The following is a 21,795-nucleotide window of genomic DNA, read 5'->3' as shown; positions in this document are numbered from 1 at the left end:
TTTAGAACCACAATGTTTTAGAACTGCGATGTTTTCTCTTTGTTTTCTTTTGTTTGTTACGATGTTTTGTACCACGACGTTTTCGCCTTGCGTTGTTTTCTCCGCGAACTTTTCGTCTGCGATGTTTTCGGCTGTAACCGTGCCATCTATCTAACGAATCTAGGGCCGAAAAGGAAGCTTTTCAAATAATGGACTGAGTGGATTACCCATAGCTAGTCTTTCAGTTCGACGAAAATAATTACTTTGGAAAGGCTGACTCAGAGTGGAGTCAGACTCACTTCCAAAGTGAGTCTGATACAAAGAAACATTTGTGAGATAAACACAACTTCTAAATTTTAGTATATGTGAAATGGAAATATTTTCTGTTTCTTTACAATTTAATACCGAAAATCATTTTTTAATAGTTGATAGACTCGTTATTACTTTGTATGGTGTGATAATTTACAATCAACCATAGCGGCATTCCATCGGTCATAAAGGCATTCTGTCGGTTGATTTCAATCTAGGTCCAAATATTACGTGTTCAAATAACGTCTGAGTCACTATTATAGCTAATGGAATATCCGTACCACCGATTATAAGTCATCACGTCATAGAAATACATGACTAGTTCTTCAACAACAACAACAAAAAATTGTTTATTCACAGATAGTGAATCACAATGTTTAGAACATAAAAAATATTAAAAGATTTAATCATAAGTATTCAGACCATGCTACATTACATGGGACAAACCAGTGACCTAAAACCGTTTGCGTGTGGATCGTTACTTTTCTTGAAATAACTTGAAAAAACTTGTATATACATATTGTTACGTAATGTACAGGTGTGGTAAGATAGCTTCCCCGGAAAGCAGTTTTATGGTTGCCATAAATGGCAATGGAAGGCAGGGTTGCCACATCGTCAGTCATTGAGCGAGTGTCTCGAAGTCTAGCGCCGAGTTGGTCGTCGAGTGCATCGAAAGTCTTTTAGTGCATCGCAAATTAGTGTATCGTCGAGTTTTGTCTTAGACTGTGCTGAGTCGAGAGCTCTGCTCTTGTGTATCGTCGAGTGTATCGCGTGGAGAGTCTCGAGAGTAAGTAACGTTCCGAAAACGACCAAGCAGAGTTGGGAGCTGTACTCGGGTGCTTTGCAGTGAAGCTGTCTCCACCGTTATTGCCTGACATTGTGAAGGCTGTGTCGCTGAACGTGTCAGCGTGTTTATAACAGTTCGACGACTGTAAAAGGGATTTGGAGCTGTCCTGAGAATATTGGTAAATAAAGTGAGTTTCGATATTTCATCAAGTGTCGTCGTTATTCACTCCAAATCTACAAACCCCGTTCGAACGGGAAGGAAGAAAATAACGCAACAACTGACCTACCAGCACTTAGCTTTCGTCGCTAACATCGCGGACGAATTAATACTCGGACTGGACTTTTTGCGGAAGTACGACTTTACGTTGGGCTTTAAACGTAACGAAATGCACTCTGCAAAAGAAGATATAACTGTGTTTAAAAAGAAGAGCGGCATTCCCTCAGCTCACCAAGTAACAACAAAAACAGATGTCACCATCCCTCCGATGACAGAATTATTAATAGCCGGCTCCTTAGAAAAGAATAGCTTCAGATTTGGACTAATTGAATACCCTGAAAATAGCCCAAGAGAGGTATTAGTGGCCTGCTCATTAGTAGACCTTTCGAAAGATTTCATCCCTGTGAGAGTGGCGAATGTTAGCCACAGACCAAGAAACATCCAAAAGGGTGAAGTGCATGCACTCCAGTTACTTGCGTTAACAAAGCCCCACTTGAAATTCCGACTCAGGCAACTAGGAAATTAATGGAAGAACTTCTGCAGAGTGCAAATTTAACCCATGAACAAAGACGTGCGGCAGAGAAAACAATTAAGGAATTTGAAGATCTATTTTCTAGGTCATCCGGAGATTTTGGCCGCACAAAACTGACACAACATCGCATTGATACGGGGGATCACTCTACGATAAAGCAGCATCCCAGACGTTTACCATTCGCAAAACAGAAAGAATTTGGAAATCTTCTGGAGGAGATGCAAGAAAATGATATCATCGAACCATCCACAAGTCCAAGGGCATCTCCTCTAGTTCTCGTTCGGAAGAAAGATGGCTCGACAAGATTTTGTGTCGACTACCGGAGACTAAATAATGTCACTAAGAAAGACAATTACCCTCTTCCCAGGATTGACGATACTCTAGACACCCTATCAGGACACAAGTGGTTTTCCACTCTGAACCTCAAGAGTGGATACTGGCAAGTGGAAATTCATCCTGATGATAGAGAGAAAACTGTCACCTAGAGAAAACAACCCGTCAAGGACTCTGGCAGTTTAAAGTTATGTCCTTTGGACTCTGTAACGCCCATGTAACAGTTGAACGCCTGATGGAGACAGTGTTTCGTGGTCTATCTTACGAATCCTGTCTGGTCTACCTAGACGACATCGTTATAGTGGGCCGTACTTTCGAGGAACATCTAGCAAATATCAGGAAGGTGTTCCAGAAATTGAGAGGTGCCAACCTTAAACTGAGTCCTTTGAAATGAAAGTTGTTCCAAAGTGAAGTTACCTATCTCGCGCACGTCATCTCTGCCGAAGGTGTCCGCACAGATCCAGAAAAGGTGTGAGCAGTTCAGGACTGGGAACGTCCTGTGAATATTCATCAACTACGGAGCTTTATGGGACTCTGTACTTATTACAGAAGATTTTTGACGGGGTTCTCCAACGTCGCAAGGCCTCTGCATAAATTAGCAGAAAGTAAACAAAAATTCGTGGGGACTGAGGAGTACGAGAAGTCCTTGAATCAGTTGAAGACGGCATTAACATCTACGCCCGTGCTCGCATATCCACAGACAGACAAAGAATTTATATTGGACACAGATGCAAGCAACGAAATGTGGGAGCTGTCCTTTCTTAAATGATTAATGGTCAAGAGCAAGTAATAGCCTATTGGAGTAAATGCTTGTCCAAACCGCAAAGGAATTATTGCGTCACCCGTAAAGAATTGCTTGCTATCGTAAAGGCCATAGAACATTTCCATCATTATCTCTATGGCAAAAAATTCTTATTGCGGACTGACCATGCTTCTCTAACCTGGCTACTGAATTTCAAAAACCCCACTTATGACACCAGTTGTTGCGTTATTTTCTTCCTTCCCGTTCGTACGGGGTTTGTAGATTTGGAGTGAATAACGACGACACTTGATGAAATATCGAAACACACTTTATTTACCAATATTCTTAGGACAGCTCCAAAGTCACTTTTACAGTCGTCGAACTGTTATAAACACGCTGACACGTTCAGCGATACAGCCTTCACACTGTTAGGCAATAACGATGGAGACAGCTTCACTGCAAAGGAGTATAGCTCCCAACTCTGCTTGGTCGTTCTCGGAACTTTACGTACTCTCGAGACTCTCCACGCGATGCACTCGACGATACACAGGTGACAGGTGACGGAGGACGAGGGCGCCTGATGTTTAACATAGGTAAACAGGCATATGCCCCGCGTCCTCCACTATCTAGTGGCAACAACTCCCTGGAGCCTCATCAGGCTGCCTCGGGAGTATATTTGAAGCTTAATGAGAAAGTTACATGGCCATACAAGGGCGGTTGACATAGTCTACATTACGAGTGATGTGTATGACATTTGAAAGTTTGAGGATTACAATGGTTACAGGAAATCTAAAAAAAGGGGGAGGTGGCATAATAATGTAAGACATAATACACATAACAGCATTGAATAACCTCAAACACATAACACCCATAACATTTAAACCATACAGTACACACAAAAACACTTAAAATACACAGAACATACTCACAGACTACTAAGTAGAGTACTAATAATGCATTCATATGATGCTGTTAGAACATATAATGCTGGGCAGATGTAATACTATGTGACATATAATAACGTGTAATAAAACTGGTAAGATCACAGGATGCAGAGCAGAGATAAAGCTGTGATACCAGTGAAAACATATGGTGCATGCCAGATATAAAGCACGCGTGTAACATTGCCAGATATAAAGCACGCGTATATACTAATTAAAACACATGATGCAGGGCAGTTTTAAGACAGATAATAACATAAGTTGCAAATAATTATTAGCAATGAACTTTTGGTTTACATATGAAACAGATGGTAGTATATGAGTAATAATACTTATGGGGAGACAATTCATAGTGCATGAACCTAGGCTAACACATGATAGAAGTACATGATGCAGAGCAAATATGTTAATAGTATATACACATTATACAGAGCAAATATAGAGCTAATTAAAAGACATGATTCAGGGCAACTATAATACTGATAAAAACACATGACTTTGGGCAGGATGATGCTATTTAAAAGCACATGATGCAGGACAGAGATAATGCTAATGAGAAACACATGATGCAAGCATATTGGCACAAATGGTACAGGGCATATGTTATACTAATAGAAACTCATGATGCAAAGCAGATATAATACAAATAGGAGCATATGATACATATAAATATTAGGGTAAACAGTTGGTGTTAGAACATATGATAGTATGTGTGTAGCAATATTTTAATGAGACAACTCATAGTGCAGGAGCCTAGGCGAACACATGATAGAAACACTTTATGCAGAGCAGGTATGATGCTGATATATACACATGATGCAGAGCAAATATAGAGATAATTAAAAAACGTGACATAGGGCAGATATAATACTAAGAGAGATACATGAAAATACATTATGCAGTGCAGTTTAAGTTCTTGAACACGTATGATACAGATCAGATATGAGAAAAAAAGCCACATGCCGCTGAGCAGGTATAGTACGATTAAAATCATTTGATGCAGGACAGATATGATACTAATGAATATACATGATGCAGAACAGATAAATAGCTTATAGGCTCATATGGTACAGAGCATATGTTGTACTAATAGGAACGCATGATGTAAAGTAGATGTAATACAAATGAAAATATTTAATGCAGATAAATATTTGGGGTAAACAGTTGGTGTTTCACATAATGCATATGATAGTATATGTATAAAAAAACTTATGATTAGACAACTCATAGTGCATGAACTTAGGCTGTCATACGATTGAAACACATAATGCAGTGCAAATATGATATTAATGTACATACATGATGCAGAACAAATATAGAGCTAATTAAATGACATGGTGCTGAGTAGATGCAGTACAGGTGAAGAACGAGTAAATACACTTGGTACAAAGTAAATATGATGCCAATAAATACACATGGTGCAGAGCTGATATGATACTAATAGCAAAGCAGATATAATACGAATAAAACACATTGTGCAAATAAATATTAAGGTATACAAAGATACATATGATAGTATATGAGTAATAAGTGCTAATATAAACATATGATACAGAGAGCTGATATGATGCTAATAGGAAGACATGCTACAGAGTAGTTATAATACTGACAAAAGCACATAATACTGTGCTTGTATAGAACTAATAAGGACACATGACAGCGTTAAAGTTCATTAAATATTTGCTATTGTGCCAGAGTTCTCAAACCAGTTTAAGTTCTGTTTAGGTATAAGATATAAGGTACGCGTGTGTAAATTGTAGTTTCCTGGATAAATGCAGTGGAAAACCTTATGTTGATTAAATGGGCTGGCAAATATCCTGACCTAGTGCCGCGATAAATTTTATGATTTTACATATTGCATTAATGCTTCCCTTGTGCTTAATTATCAGTCGGTGGTAGGCAGTTATGTTGCTCGTGGGCATGAAAAGATGCATGGTATCTGTCAGAGGGCACCTGAATAGGTAGTGGTCTGGCGTTCCGTCTTCTCCACAGACACAGATGTCTGTATTTGATATCCCATGTCGATGAAAATAAGACGGGAACGGCCCGTGACCTGTTATGTAGTTTACCAAAGGAGCAATGGCGATAAGGCGGTCAGTTGATACCTTTGAAATACGCTCATAGGTGCGTCTCCCTGTTTCCGCATTAGTCCATTCTTCTTGCCATGGTCGTATTGCTTGTCCCTGCAAATGACGCTTTAGATAGGATGGTGGGGCAGGTAATTTTAGTGTGACGATTATGCTGCAGGATGTCTTGCAAGTTAATGATGCTCGGCGATACATGGTGTTGATTCTCTATTGCATTTATTGCTGAAAGGCTGTCCGTGTATATGGTAGCTGCCTGTATATTGTTGTTGAGTATATGCTGTACCGCTGCTGTGAGAGCAGTAACTTCCGCCTGAAAGACGCTGTTTTCCGGTTTCAGATGTCCTTTCCATGTGTATTCGGTGTTTGAACCGTCATAGTGTATAAAGGCACTACCTACTCCAAGTTCATGCTTCGAGCCATCCGTGTATATCTTCGTGAGGGTGTCTCGATGAAGGCAGTTGGATTTAACTGTGCGTATGCCTGTTCCTTTTATTGAGGGATGTGTACGCAATACGTCGCCCCGATGCTCATATTGGACTGGGCTATAGGTAGTGTTTCCAAATGTCGCATCTCGGCGCAAGTGGATCAGGTGGGCATATGCAGATTCCATTAGGGCTTTGATATGCAGTGGTATAATACCAGCTAGTACCTGTGCTGCATTTGTGGGTGTAGTTCGATATGCTTTGCATAGGTTTATCGCAAAAGGTCTTTGCAAGGCTGATAGTTGACGGATTTTCCTGGCTCCCATTGGGTTTGCCCAGATTGGGGCTGCATACAATGCGATTTTCTCTGCAACTGTGAGATATAACAGTTTTTGAAAATGGGGGCTCTGACCCCAATTCTTGCCCTGAAATTGACGCGCTGTTCTCGCTATTCGAGATGTTTTAACACGAAGGTCTTGTATATGAGGAATAAAGGTTAGACCGGGGTCCCATGTTACTCCTAGATATTTAAGATTTTTAACGAACTTGATATTTCTCCCGTTTAATTTAATACAGGGCCGTCGTGTTGGATTTGTTCCTGGCCTCGACGATACACAAGAGTATAGCTCTTGACTCAGCACAGTCTAAGACAAAACTCGACGATGCACTAAAAGACTCTCGATGCACTCGATGACCAACTCGGCGCTAGACTTCGAGACACTCGCTCAATGACTGACTATCAGCTCGCTAGACGAGGCACACACACTAACTGACTGCGAACTAGCAGGATTTATATAGCTTTCGACTGGTGTTCGAGAACATTCTGGGCTAAACCAGTAAGAATTTGTTCCAGAAGATTCTCCATCCGTCCATTACATATCGCCAATTTTGTCGCCAAATGGGCGCAGAGGCGTAGCTAAAGTTTTAAGCGCCCGGGGACAACTAAAGATTTTGCGCCCCTTTCTGTGTTCCAAGAATGGAAAACATTTCATTCTAAAACTTGTAGCATCAATTTTGCGCCCCTTGGATGCTGCGCCCGGGGACAGATGTCACCCCTTGCCCACTGAATGGGCGGTTTCTCGCCAAATGTGGCAACCCTGTCGTCCCTTTGCATTTTATGGCAACCCTAAAACTGCTTTGCGAAGAAGCCATCTTACCGCTCCTGAACATTTCGTAACAGTATGTTTAACCATCCACTCTATTACTCATTTGTGTGATTATGCTTTGTTCCTAAATTTGAAGTTGACATTGAATATACTCCTCGCTGACGAAGCTATAGATATTTAGGTTATTTTAAAGATTAAAGGGTTGTAACATTGAATCTGCTGACAGTATCCTTTAAAGATATACGCAGGTTATTTCAGACTTTCTTAGATAGTGCCAATTGAGGTACCAGTGCAAAAGGGATGTATTTTGAATAAAAAATACTGCAGAATTTACAGTTTCCTTATTTTAGTTTTGTAAATTCAGTTGTTTTTTTCCCTTAATTATCAGACCGCCATGTGCATTTTCTATGAACTGAAACATTGAACCTGATTTGAGGTCTTATCTTAGCAAAGCCTCGTTTTTGTTTTTATTATCGCTATAAAGAAATACCTTCATGAAGTATCAATTATATTTTAAAAGCCTTATTTCTAAGAGCAAGTTTTTAATTGTAGAAATAACGCCAAATTATGCTAATAAAACCAAGGCTAAGATATATAGTTTAATGTATATTTTCCAAAAGATTATTACTCCCGTCCTTTTCCAGTAGATTCTTTTCGCAATTAAAGATATTGAAAGTTTTATCTAGCTAGGAGAAAAACGTTAGAATGCTCTGAAACAAAGAGGCCAGCGACGTATTCATAAGGCTTGGGACGCCAAAAAGAGTCAGAATTTGTGTTAGGCAGAAGGAATTTTTTTAGATCCACTTTACCAGATTTAGTTGCATACAGTTTTGTGTTCTATGGCTGAAATCATGCGTCTTCGTGGAAATGTTTTCCACTTGCATAAAGTTTTTGAAGTTTTAACCCCTCTTTAATTTGGGAAAATGAAGAAAAGGAGAACTCTTTTACTGTCACCGTATGATAAATAAATTTATGTGTTTACATTTCATCTAATGTAACCGTATCTCATTATTTTGGGACAGTCAGAAAGATGGCTTAAGAAGCTACTTGCAGCAAACCTTTGCAAACTGGTGCTATTTCTGAAGCAAATAGAAGCGATGTATGAAAATTGCCAAGGGGTCAATATTCTGAAGAAACATTTTGCATACAAATGGCCGAGATATTTTAATGCATTTGTAAATTGTCTCTATAAATAACACTAAAGATCAATTTTATGGCCTTATTTCGTAGGAAATTAATTCGTTATCAACTTTATTCAAATGACATATTTTCATGCTAAACTTGATTGTATAATAAATAATCTTGTAATTTGGACCAATTTTTTTGCACCCTTTTATTTCTTCACAACAGAGTAACCGTCTTCTGAAAGAAACGTAGCATATTCCTCAGGCTATTTTCAAATTTTATTGGTACTTTACTGCCATTATTAAGATTTACTTAATGCACTAGAAAATGTCGAGGAAAATATAAAAAATTAAGTTGAAAGTAAATTCTTACGAAAATTATAGTCATCAGATTTTTTTAATTTTCCACCGTAATTATTATATAATTCTTAAACATTTCTTTCCGTAATAGAGTACCTGAAGTTTATTTCAAACTCCTATGAATAGTTACTCGAACTTTCAAAACGTGATTACATCATGTCCCAACAATGTGTTTGTGAATTTTTTCGAATACGAACTAGACGTAAATGCAACCTCTGATATTACGATTGTACCAATATGATAATTCGCTAACCCTCGGAAATAAATGTTTCTGATATGGGCTTTGAAAATGGGCTGACAATCGGTAATCTTCTTACTTCTATCGCCGGAAACGATTAGTTCATCTTATTGATAAATCTTTTTCTAGATATCCGTATAATTAATTACCATACTCTAGGTTAACGCGTTATAAGTTTTTACGTACGATAAAGACAGGTTGTAACTTGGTGGATCAACTAATAATATGAATTCAGATTTTAAGACACGCAATCCTGGTTTAATTCTCAAATGCATGAATTCTCTCTTGGGAGAAGATAAACTGGTCTTATTTAGATATGTCAGAGATATAATTTAATGAAAAATGTTTTAAAATGATCGCCGTGTTTTGATACCCAAGCATTCAATACATAAACAACCCTTGGTCAAACGTTATGCAAATATAAACGATTTAAAGTGATTTTGAATACAACTCATTAGAAAAAATATTGAAATACGGCAGGAAAAGAATAAAATAGTATGGAATTTCTTCTATGGAGAGAAATTATGGAAGAGAAATTTAGCTGCACATTAAGGCAACTGAAAAGTTGGGATACGAGATTGTGGATATAGAATTACATGATGCTATATTTATGATTTTCGTCACATGTTAAGCATAATCATATATAATAAGTCGAAATATTGTTTTTGTTTCGAAGCTTTCTACGAAAGTTGCAGATAAAAGGAATTAAATAGCGGGCGGACTTTTAGGACTTCGTCGATTCTGACGTTTTGCATTAATCAGGAACTACAGGCAATGTGTCAGCAGTAAAATGGACAAAATAAAACATATCATTGGTTTTTTGTCTAAGAATAAAATAAAGAGTATATTAATATAATATGTACTAATCTTTGCTATATCAAACCCATTAATAACCTCCACCCAAGGCCAACTAGATATCTAGTCCGCCTTCCTCCATCTCCCACCTATTAGGGTTCAAAGTGTCTACACGTCCCAAGTTGGCGATTAGTCAATCTAGATGGGAAAATGCTAGGCGTCCGACTAGTTGAGCAAAGACATGTTTTCGAACTGCAATGGAAATGCTAGGTGCAGAGGAAATTCCATTAGTGTCCATGTATTCCTGTTGCAGAGGAAATGCTAGGCATTAGTGTACACGTATTCAATGTTGCCGATGCTCTGTTAAGCCTGCCCAGTATGGGTATATTCTTGCAAATCAGACAGAAAGAGGCTCCAAACAGCCCAAAATTGTATATTACGTCAAATTTCAAACTCACCCTGGTACATTCGTAATAACCGTATCCATTTTGAGCTCAAAATGGACCAGCTTTATACTATTTATTGTAAATTAGCAAGGAATTTTTTCGAAAGCCAAAAAAATATTCAAAACCCTGCCAGTAAAATATGTAATTACGACATTAATGATCCTGCTAACTGCAAACGCCCTACGGCCATACATAATGTAAATACTGATGGATGTTTCCTTACTGTTACCTGCATTATTATCCAGCACTTGTATTATATATTGAAACTATGCGTATTGTTTTATGTATATATCTTCTCTCACATGAGTATATATTTCGTATTTTGTTTGACAGGACCAGTGCCAATTTAATATTTCAAATTGCTCAAACTTATCCATTGTTTACCTGCATTTTTATTCTTTTCCCCTTTTAAATTTTTCACCGAAGGAGTTACACCTACTTCTTGTTTATTCTTCCAATTGCTGTGTGTCTCCTTTTCAGGATATTTGTCATCGGCTCGAAAAGCTTGTATCAGATGCTTCCCCCATTAGTCGGCTCTGTTTCACAACATTTGTTAAATTCTTATCTTATATTAACATGTTATTAAGAAGTTAATGTTAATATTTTGCTTAACTTTATTACCTTTTTATTATAATATAACGACATACTTTAAAGTTATTTGTGACAAAATTCATTATGCATTTTGTTACTTAAATCTCTTCATATAGCTAAATTTTTTTATTATTATTTAGAAATTTTCTTTGGGTTTAATGCTCACATAATTAGTAATTTTTTTATTTTATTAAATAGGGGTAGGGCCTTCAGCCCAGGTACCCAGGTGTATACACCATTCCCCCGTAAAACTGGTTCAATGTTGCCAGTAACATTGAGTGCAGAGTTTACCGGAGTCAATGAAAGACATATAAAACAGAAGTATCTTTACTTATTGTGTAAATTAAAATATAGATGTGATGATGATGAAAAATTGATATTTATTGCAAATTTAAATTGCTTTCGATTTTCTTCTCTCTTACTAATGCTTTAGTGTTTCATAAGAAATGAGCCAGGAAGCTCATCCAGAGTATAACAGATGTCTAGTACCAATAAAGAAAATTGTAGAAAATAATAATTTTATTTTTCTTAGAAATTAAATTTACCAGCATAGCAAAAAAATTTTTTTTTTGAAATTCTGAAAATATTTTCCTAATAGTTTTTAGCATTTAAATAAATATTAATTTAATTATAAAAGAATTTTCTTTGATTTTGTCAATTTATTTTTCAAATTTTATTATTAAAAATATAAAGCTTTCTATGAAAATATCATCCATAGCCTCATTCCACTTCAGTTTTTAGCGAGATTAATAAAAAAACTGGAAAGCGAAAAAAAAAAAAAAAAAAAACATTATCGGTACTTCTCCGGATAAACAACGGTCAGGAGAACTTTTGTCTTCGCGCGTCTAATTTTATATTCTAGAACCCAGATGCATATTTCACTTGAATTTGTCGGACAGCAGCTAGAGATAAAAAACTAAGAAAGATATTGTTACGACATGCAAAATACATCACAGACTTTTCGAGGTAAGATGCATTGAATTACACTGGCTTCTAGTCATTTATTTAAATTTGAGAAATATTTTTGACAAATGGTCGTTGCGAAATTTGGTGACTTCCCCTTTTAAGCCTTGCAAAGAGGTTATCGAGAATAAGGCGCAAATTTTTTGCACGCGTTCTCATTTGGCAAACTTATGTTTTCAAAAGTAACAATTATTTCTTTTTTGTTTTTCTAACATATTGCTTTTTTTCTAATACCACCTCTTGTTTACATTTGTTCAGTTTTGATTTTCACGGAATGGACATTTTATTCCCCGGTCATTGAATGGAGTGTTCCCACGATACTGCAAATTCGTGTGTTATGAATAATAAATAAAATTTTTGGTAGTACACTATTGTACTGAATTTAATGTAGACAGTTACATTAACTTCGAAATAAAGTAATTTACCATGTAAAGGATTTCCATGTAATATAGAATGATTTCTTCCTGGAAGATTTCATTAAAATTACAAATTTATTAAACTCATAAATTCAACTGATAAACGTGGTAATAAAACTAATATTTTGCCAAGACTACTTACAATTAGCCAGCCGTTATATGCTATTAAGTACGACATTCTTTGTTTAGAGAATGGTGAAGGTTGTTATTTATGATCTTATTTACTGCGTAATTAACAGTGTTATTGAGTATTACGCTTCCCGCAGTAGCGTTTTATAAATTAGTGGGCATAAAATTTATATTTTATAATACAGCCTTTCATTTTTACCCAGAATTATTTATATCGTAAACATGCGTAAATTGTTCGATTAGAAAATGATGTAATATTTTTTTTGGGGGGGGGGAATCGTATACGTAGGTAAATAGTGAGAAGAATATATTATACTTTTATAAATGTATTGAAACGTATTTACGTAATGATAAATTTTAATATGACAGTTACCTTCATTTGACGTAGTAAACATACGTTATCTTTCTTTTACACATATTATTCCATTTATTGAAAAGATTTGATAAGCTGCTTTAGATGTGTTATGCAAAAATTCTTGTAATAATTCTCTACATGTTTAATAATAAATTCATTTTTTGGACGGAAGTAATTTTTCTTAATGAATAGATACGTGAAAATTAACCACTCTTATTAATATTTAGATTCATATTTTACATTTAATGGCTCATTATTTATTGCTCAAACTGTCCTAAAAAATAATTAACTACATCTCCTGTGTAAAATGATAATTGAAAAGAAACTTTTATAAACAGTGGGGGAGGGAAAAAAATTGCTATGAGCCATTTTTACATATTTTTCTTACATTTATTTTTGGTTTTGTTTATATTAAAAATATATGTATTTTTAAGTATGCTTTTAATGTAATTTTGGGAATTTATGGTAGAATTTATTAATATACACCTTTTAATGTGAAATATTTTAAAATACATTTCCTAGAATTAATAATGCAAAATAAATTTCATAAAATATGCATTTTAATTAGTAACTAAGTTTTAAAGAATGAAATATACCTATAAGGGGGAAAGCTGGAGGAGGGGATTTTAAAGTATTTAATTTTTTAATGATAATGTTCTTTTATGTTTAAATGAAAATAATCATTACTCTTATAATATAATTGCTAAGTATCAATTATATGATATATTCCATTATATATTACACACACATATAGTCATGTCTTACTCAATTATGATTCTCTTCATAACTTCTGAAAGCAAGAAATTTACCATAGACATTCATAAAGTGCTTTGTTATCATGAAAATCCCCTGCATGTGTATGAATATGATATTAAAATATAGCTACAAAATATATGTATTGTTATTCAAGTAATAACTACATATATGAAAAAGTCTATTTGCTGCAGAGAAGTAATAAGGAAAGCAAAAATGCAGTATATTAAAGAAAGTATATAAATGTTGTAGTTATAAATAACTAAAATAAAATATAAGGTTTTATGTACTTATCTTTGAGAAATTAATTTAAAATATAATTTTTATTATCATAAATCACCTAATCTTAATTAGTTTTGCAGACTGATTAGAGCCATAATTTATTAAATTAATATATGAGTTAGGTAATCGTAAAACATAAATTGCACAATATTAATATCAAAGGAAATTTTGATAATCAAGCAAAAATAATTTTATGCTATTAGACTGTTTATGTTGGCCATTTTGAATATCATTTTTATCATTCAAAGAATCCATTACTTTTTATTTAATTTCTTTCTTATATTTGGAAACGGTTATTTTTTTTTAATTGTTTAATAAAAATTGATTTCTAGTGGTTATTTATATTTTGTTATTCATTATGATATATTGTTTCAAGATACTGATAAAAAATAAGGTTAATAATTATTTCCTTACTTTGTACATTAACATTTTCTATTGTAGAATTTTTTATTTATTTATTTATTTATTTATTTTTTTGTAAGGCTTATGAATTCTATAAATAAAAATGATTTTTGTGTTCTGAAGCAACTAGCTTGTCAGTCAGTCAATGATATCGCAAACTGCTGTAGCTTGACCTATTTTTGCTATGTAGTCTTGCAGAATACTGTTCTAGAATTGCAAATGTACAAATTATTTCAAATAATTTTCATATAATTGCCTAAGGACTTTTTTAGTAAGATTGTAGCTGTTGCTGTATTCATTATTAGTGTACTGAAATTTAAAATAAAATGAGGACCTGAAAAGACCAAAGATAAATTATTGATTTTTTTTTTTAAAATAGTCTATCATTTGCTTGAGATGTATAAAGAGAACTAAGCAAACTTAGGAATCATTAATAATTTAATTCTGCTGTCTTATTTGAAGAGAAATATACTGCGAATTTATTCTTTTCATAGGTGCCATCCGTACTGTACAACCAAAAAATTAGCTTTCAGATTGTTAAATTAGAAGCTTTTGAATTAAATGGGGTTTATTATTATTATATTATCAATAATATTAAATATTGTTATTTTTACTTAAAAAAATTATTGTCATTCCTAAATTCTAAACAATAATAATGTGAATGTATGTGGGTAATTAACAGAGAATGCATTCATGATAATGCCATGTCCTAATTGCCGTCTTTAAGCGAATTGGCCACAGCAAAAGTCTACACTAATTGATGCCTTACCCTAAAGGTGCTATATAGTGTTATGCTTTCTACTGCATATTATTCATTTAGTGTGGGTAGATGAGTCTGATTTTGTATTTTCTGCGAATTTTTTATTTGTAATATAAATTCTGGAATTTTCATAATCTGTCATGTGACTTAATTTATCCATCAGGAATTCTAGAGATATCTTTGTTATTAAACTCCAAAAGGAATTTTAATTTCTTTTTAGCAGGGTGGATTTTCTTTTAACTGGTTAGTTTTCTGTATAGTCTGGGTACAATTTTCATCCATTGATTTGATCGTAGCACATTTTCGTTCTTTATTTTCATAATTTTATCTGCACCATAAAGTTATGAAATTTTTTAAACATTTTTGAGTATTTTGTTTATTTGTGTCTCAATTTAAATGCTGCAGCAGTATTCTTAAATGTAATAACAATAAGCAATATATTAAATGTATGAATGACATTAGTCATTCATAAAAAATTTTTCCTCAAATGACAGTAATTTTTTTTTTAATGTACGCAGTCTCTTAGTTATATACCTTTTAGCCCTAAGGCTGTTAGTCTCGAAACATGATTTAGCATTGCTTCACTGTAAGTGCATTTTTCATTTGAATCTTCTGACATTCATCAAATTGTAAAATATTTATCTTTCAGGTTTAATTTGCTTGTTATTCATAAACAAATTAAGCTGTTCAAAAACAATAGATACAGTTCTGAAGAATAATATTTTTTTTTTACTTTTTAATTTGATTGATTTAAATAAAAAATGCATTTAATTCATAATACATCTAATAACAAACATGAAATATTTTAATATAATTGCATAATATCTAATGTACAGAAGGTATATTCCGTTCCCATGTTAGTCTAAATGTATATTTATCTAGCATGATATAAAATGTTTCACTCTATCTGGCCATCTTTGTATTAGTACATGCAATGGAAAATATATTATGCTAAATGTATTATTTTTTTCATTATTTTCTGGCTTGTAAAATTCAATCTTTATTTGGTTTAAATGTAGATGTCATCCTTATCAATCTATTTCATTTTAATATGTGATCTAACTCAGCATATTTAGTTTTAGTATAAATATCATCCTATCATTCAAAAAATTCCATCTTTTTTTAAAGATTGTCTTTAATGGTTATTTGAATATGGCAAAGTAATTGATGGCTATCTGCCTAAGAGATGATTTCATAGAGCACTTTTTAGGGAAAACTGACTGTTATTCATGAGAATGTTTTCTAATTTCTTTCTTTTTCTTGCAAACTGTTATTTTTTAATTCTTTGATAAAAATTCTGATGCTGAATTTATGCTTGTTCTTTTATTATGACAAATGAACAATTTGGCAATTGCATTTACAGAAATCTTTTAATTTTCCTTTTGAAGGGGGAAAAAAACTCATGGTGCTTTCTTACCAGACATTTTGAGCCTCGTTTTATTAAAATTAGTTAATGATATATACAAGGGCATCATTATTTTGATATTCTTGTCATATATGATATACATCAAATCTAAGTAAATTTACTCTTAAAATGACAATTTTTCTTTTGTTGTTGGCTATTAAAAGTATTCCAGGATTATTAAATTAACAAGGACAAAGGATATCCTAATCCTTTCTGGAACTCATTATACCTTACTGATAATCCAATTTTAGTCAGATTTTTCTCAATAACTAAAGAAAAGAAAATAGATTGTAATAATTTTTAGGTCACTTATTACATGATTATGAGATTCTGGGAAATTGAACTGTATTAGCTGTTATATATTTATTTGCATAGAAAACATTAAAAACAATGATTTTTGTGTAAATCATATTAATTTCTTGGTTGATTTTCTTTGTATTGAACATTTGTTATAAAAAATTGTAATGCCTTACACAGTGAACATTTGTAGTTATTTATTAAATAAAATATTAACTATAAATATATGATTTGTATGTATTATCACAACCACCTTAGAAGTTGCCAAACTAACAACCATGTCCATAAAAGTTCTTTAGTTAACCATATCCATTGTAAGTTGCAATATGAAAATTCATTGAATCACCTTTATTTTTTAAAAAGTTGTCAAACTGCACCAAAGTACTTGTGCAAATATACTTAATGATTAGTTTAATTCTTAATTAATTATTCAACATTGTTTTTGCAGAAAAGTAACATCTACATTTAATTTCCTCTTGCCCTCCCCCAAATTGGATTCCTCTCATATTTTATTTGCCTGTTTTACTATATTCATTATATATTTATTTGTTATGTTTGTATAGGATAAACACATTTATAGGCTGTATATTAAAAGTAGATTGTGTATAAGAAGATTGCTTTTATTTTTCGGTAATTTAAAAAAAAATTTCTTGGTAATTTAAAAAAAATTTCTTAAATATAAATCAAGTATAAATCCGTATTTATGAAAATATAATAATAATCTAAGCATGGAGGCAACTTCCCCTTGATAAGTCTGTCTCCTGCCTGCTCAGCAATCATTCACTTATGCATTTTTAAAAAAAATTTTAGATTAATTTTAATTTGCTAAATTGGTGAATTTATTTTCATGGTTTGGTTTTGCACTTGATTTACTTATGCTATCTGAATTTAAATGATATTGTAGATTAGTTCGAAAATTAACTGCATTGTGTTGTTTTGGGATAGCTGTAAACTTGTGTGTGAGATTCCTTCAAGTCCAAATGACTCATAAAATATTTATTGAAAGCATTCTTGTTGTTCATAATGATTGCTTGATTAAAAATTTTAAAAATAATCATGATTTAATGCAGTTCCTCTAGTTATTTATTTATTTATTTTTTCTATAACTTCATTATTTTTCCCCCACGTAAATATCTATTTTATATCACATAATATGTATCTGTTCTTAAATTTCAGACAATGCCTCAATTAGTCATTTCATTTTCTCAAATTTATCTAATTTTGCATATTTGAATTAAACCTATTTTCTTTTACCATAGCTAATTTTTGTAATATATCAGACTCCTTGGAATGTGATTCGATTTTTTAAAAGGTTCTATCAAGATGCTTTTATCAAATAAACCATCAAGATATATTAGAAAGTTTATTTGCAGTAATAATTTTCATTAGACTTAAAATATTTATGAATGTATGACATTATATTAAATGGTTTCATTAATATATTAGAAGTTGAGTGCCTGATTTAAATAATGCTCTAATTATATTAACCCAAATGCAGTTAAGGTCAAAAATTATTTTTGTATATATGTGCGCATTGTTTCTGAAACATCATTTGATACGTGATATGCATTGATCTATTTTATATTTTGACACCAAATTTTGATTTTATCATTACTTATTTCTAACACATTTATTCAATATGTCAGATCTTTTGAGGATAAGAAACAAGAATAACACAACAACATTTATTCAAATGAAAATATTTTCATAAACCATAAGTGATTAAACAAACAAAAATAAAAATAATTAATTTGTGAAATGGGAAAATCAATCTTAGCTTAGTGAGCTTATGACCGTCACATTAGTGTACTAATCAATGAATTACTCCTGATTCACCTCTGACAGTTTTCCCAAACCTGCTTCAAGAATAGTTTCATATTTACGAATGGTATGTCAAAAAAGAAGTTTGAATGGAATGGTATGCCAAAAGGAAATTGTTGGCATTAGTATTTTATGTATACTTACATAAGCCAACAGATTGAATTTTGTGTGCAGAAAGAAATTAGGTAGATGGTTATGATAGAATGTGTCTTATGCAAAGAGCACCATAAAATGAAGTGGTGACAATGGTAGTAAAGATAAGCAGCAGGTAAGCCTACCTTCTGACATGAAAAATTGTCATAGTATCTAGTCACTTGCAAGGTGTTTCAGTTCCACTTACTTAGAAATCAAAACAGAATGGAGAAAGTGAACCTGAAGAAGACGCATCAAACCAATACTATGCAATTAAAACAACTTCAAAGGACAAAGAAACCAAGATATGGCAACAGCCAAAGCCAGATTTGTACTTGATAAGGCCCTAAGCTATTTGAGATATGGGGCCCTTTATAAGTCTGTTATACTATATATTTTTAGGGGGCCCTAAGCTGTAGCTTGTGTAGCTTATACATAAATCCTGCACTAACAATAGCAAAGTACTTTTACAGTTGAAATATTCCTTTTAGTGCCAGAGAGCATCCATCTGTACACATATCATTAGTTTACTAAGGCCTGGTTATGCACATTTTAAAGAAACATATGGTTAGATAATGTGAATAATCAACAAATATAAATGGATAAAGGGCTTAATGAATTGAAGCTGGAAAGTAAAAATAAATTAAACAGTTACACTGATTCAAAATGATTGGAGTAATATTTATAATGACCCTATTATTGCTATTTATATTAGTAATTATTTTCTATTTGTAAATATAATATCTGAGAAAAAGATTGCAGCCTTAGCTACTGTGTACAAGTAGCTAAGGCAGCAATAATAGAAGTAGGAAAGGAATGCAAGTATAAAGTGAAATCTATTGTATTAGATAAGAAAAAATCTGAAAACTATCAGATTTTATATTACACCCAAAGGGATTTTTTATTATTATTATTATTGTTTTGTGTGTTACCTTTATTTATTAAATATCGTGTTCTTCACATGTAAACCATAAAATTCAATTCAACAGCAATATCACAAAATATTTAAAAGAGTGTATCTTTAGAATGTCCGATACAGAGTCTCGTGTGCTGGAGATAAAAATGTCCCCCCCCCGTACAGTGTTGCCATTGCTCGCTTTGAAATCGTTGAGTTTCTTAATCGGAAACTCATAAATACTTTACAAAATATGAAATAAATAATAAAACAAATTCCAAATTTTGGCTTCAAGATGCCCATATTCAGGTGGAGATGTACCTTATTCAAAATTTGATGGCTCTAGTTACCATTGTTTAACCACAGTGTGAGAAAATTACATACATTTATATAGATTCTTCATTATTTAATTTCTTTAAATATAATACAGGGCTGTAGTATTTGGTGGCAACAATTTAAAAAGTGATTCGCTATTTATAGTGAATCAACGCAAAATATCAAAACGAAAAGCTCCTCTGGGCAAATTGCCCCTTTGGGTTAATAAGAATTGAAATGAAGTAAATAGGTTAATCCTGTAAAGCAAAATATCATACTGGTATCAAATAAAGTTCCTGGCATAACTGCCAGGTTAATAAGAATTGAAATGAAGTAAATAGGTTAATCCTGTAAAACAAAATATCATACTGGTATCAAATAAAGTTCCTGGCATAACTGCCAGGTTAATAAGAATTGAAATGAAGTAAATAGGTTAATCCTGTAAAGCAAAATATCATACTGGTATCAAATAAAGTACCTGGCATAACTGAAAACTGTTGAAGACATAAATATCTAGCAGTACAAGGTTAAATATTCCTGTAGATCACTTGGAATTATTCATAAGAAAATTGCTCTTGATATTTACAAATACTTGAAAATAAAGGTGAACAAAAAGGAAAAGAAATAAAATTATATAGATCTGAAGGTTTGGGTTGGAGTGATAAAATGTCATAATTTTTAAAGGTGTAAAACATTTGTTGCAGATGTTAGGAACCTATAATTTTTACATTGGATAAGATCTAAAAATATAACCTTTTCATGCAGGTTTTTGTGGAATTTGACTACCTGTTAGAGTTAATAATAATAATAATCTTATAGAAATTTACGAGAAAGAGGCTAAAAGTAGTTTTATCAGGCAGTAACTCTGTGCTAGTTATGTGAATGAGGGATCTGCTGTGATGTTAAAATCTTTTTGTGTAAGTATAGTAAATGTTGTGGCTGAACTTGTTTAATTTTAAAATATGTTTTTCTGTACTAATTATTGTACTTCATTTCTTTTCTTTTCTTTTTTTTTTTTTTTTAAATTTATATTTGTGTATCAGGCAGTTGTTGCTGCATTTATAGCAGAAACAAATTAGTCTAGTTTAACTGATTATTGCTAGTGTTTTGAAATGGTATAGCAGAAACTTGGCAGTCTTGTTTCTAAGAGGCTGAACCCCAAATTAAATAAATTATTTTTATATCTTTAAACTGTGCCACATTTTTTAAATTTTTATTAAGTTGGCTTGAATAATGGGATGTATTTTAATGTGCAAAAAGTCAGCATCCATGATAGGCACATTAAACAGGCTTGATTGTAGTTGTGATTTTTAACACAGATTGAGTTTGTTTTCATGCAGTAGATAAAATTGTATTCTAGCATCTGACAGTTACAGAAATTGTAAAATAAGCCTGCCAATCTACCAAAAGAAAAAAAAAAAAAAAAAAGAGAGAGAAATTTTATTATCAATAAAATATGTTGTTGTTACAGTAATATACAGTTGGGTACAATTTTGCATCAATGTAATTGCTTGCATTTGTAAAACAAACATGCATTTTCCAGGTGATTTCATTATCAGTAAAGATTTTCTTAAAAAAACTGCAGCATGAGTAGAGAGATTCAGGGGCAGATTGTAATGAAGTAAAAGGACAGAAAATAAGCATTCTGCATTAATAACTGTTTAGTCTTTGTTGCCACACAAAGATAATCCCCCCAATGTAATTAATGTTGTCCTTAGATTTTTATATACTCACATTTTGGTACATGGGCCTTTCTACTATGTGAAATCGAAAAATCACAATAAAAAGTATGATGCAATATTAGAAGTACAAGGAAAATCATCTGTATACGTGTTAGTATACAGATGATTTTCCTAAGTTCA

General features: G+C 32.7%; 1 protein-coding gene across 1 annotated transcript in view; it reads left to right on the top strand.

Moving 5' to 3' along the window:
• Positions 1-11,819: 11,819 nt before the first annotated feature.
• LOC118199048 (uncharacterized) overlaps positions 11,820-21,795 on the top strand; it is a 71,295-nt gene continuing 61,319 nt past the window's right edge. The window contains exon 1 of the mRNA XM_035370835.2: positions 11,820-11,974. Coding sequence (XP_035226726.1) covers positions 11,947-11,974 — 28 coding nt within the window. The 5' untranslated portion in view covers positions 11,820-11,946. The remainder of the gene's footprint in view (positions 11,975-21,795) is intronic.

Source organism: Stegodyphus dumicola, chromosome 2, assembly GCF_044657685.1.
Source record: "Stegodyphus dumicola isolate Sdum_Otavi_A_Nest chromosome 2, ASM4465768v1".
NCBI lineage: Eukaryota > Metazoa > Arthropoda > Arachnida > Araneae > Eresidae > Stegodyphus > Stegodyphus dumicola.
Note: the sequence above shows the minus strand (reverse complement) of the source record. Positions and strands in the feature narration are given on the sequence as shown.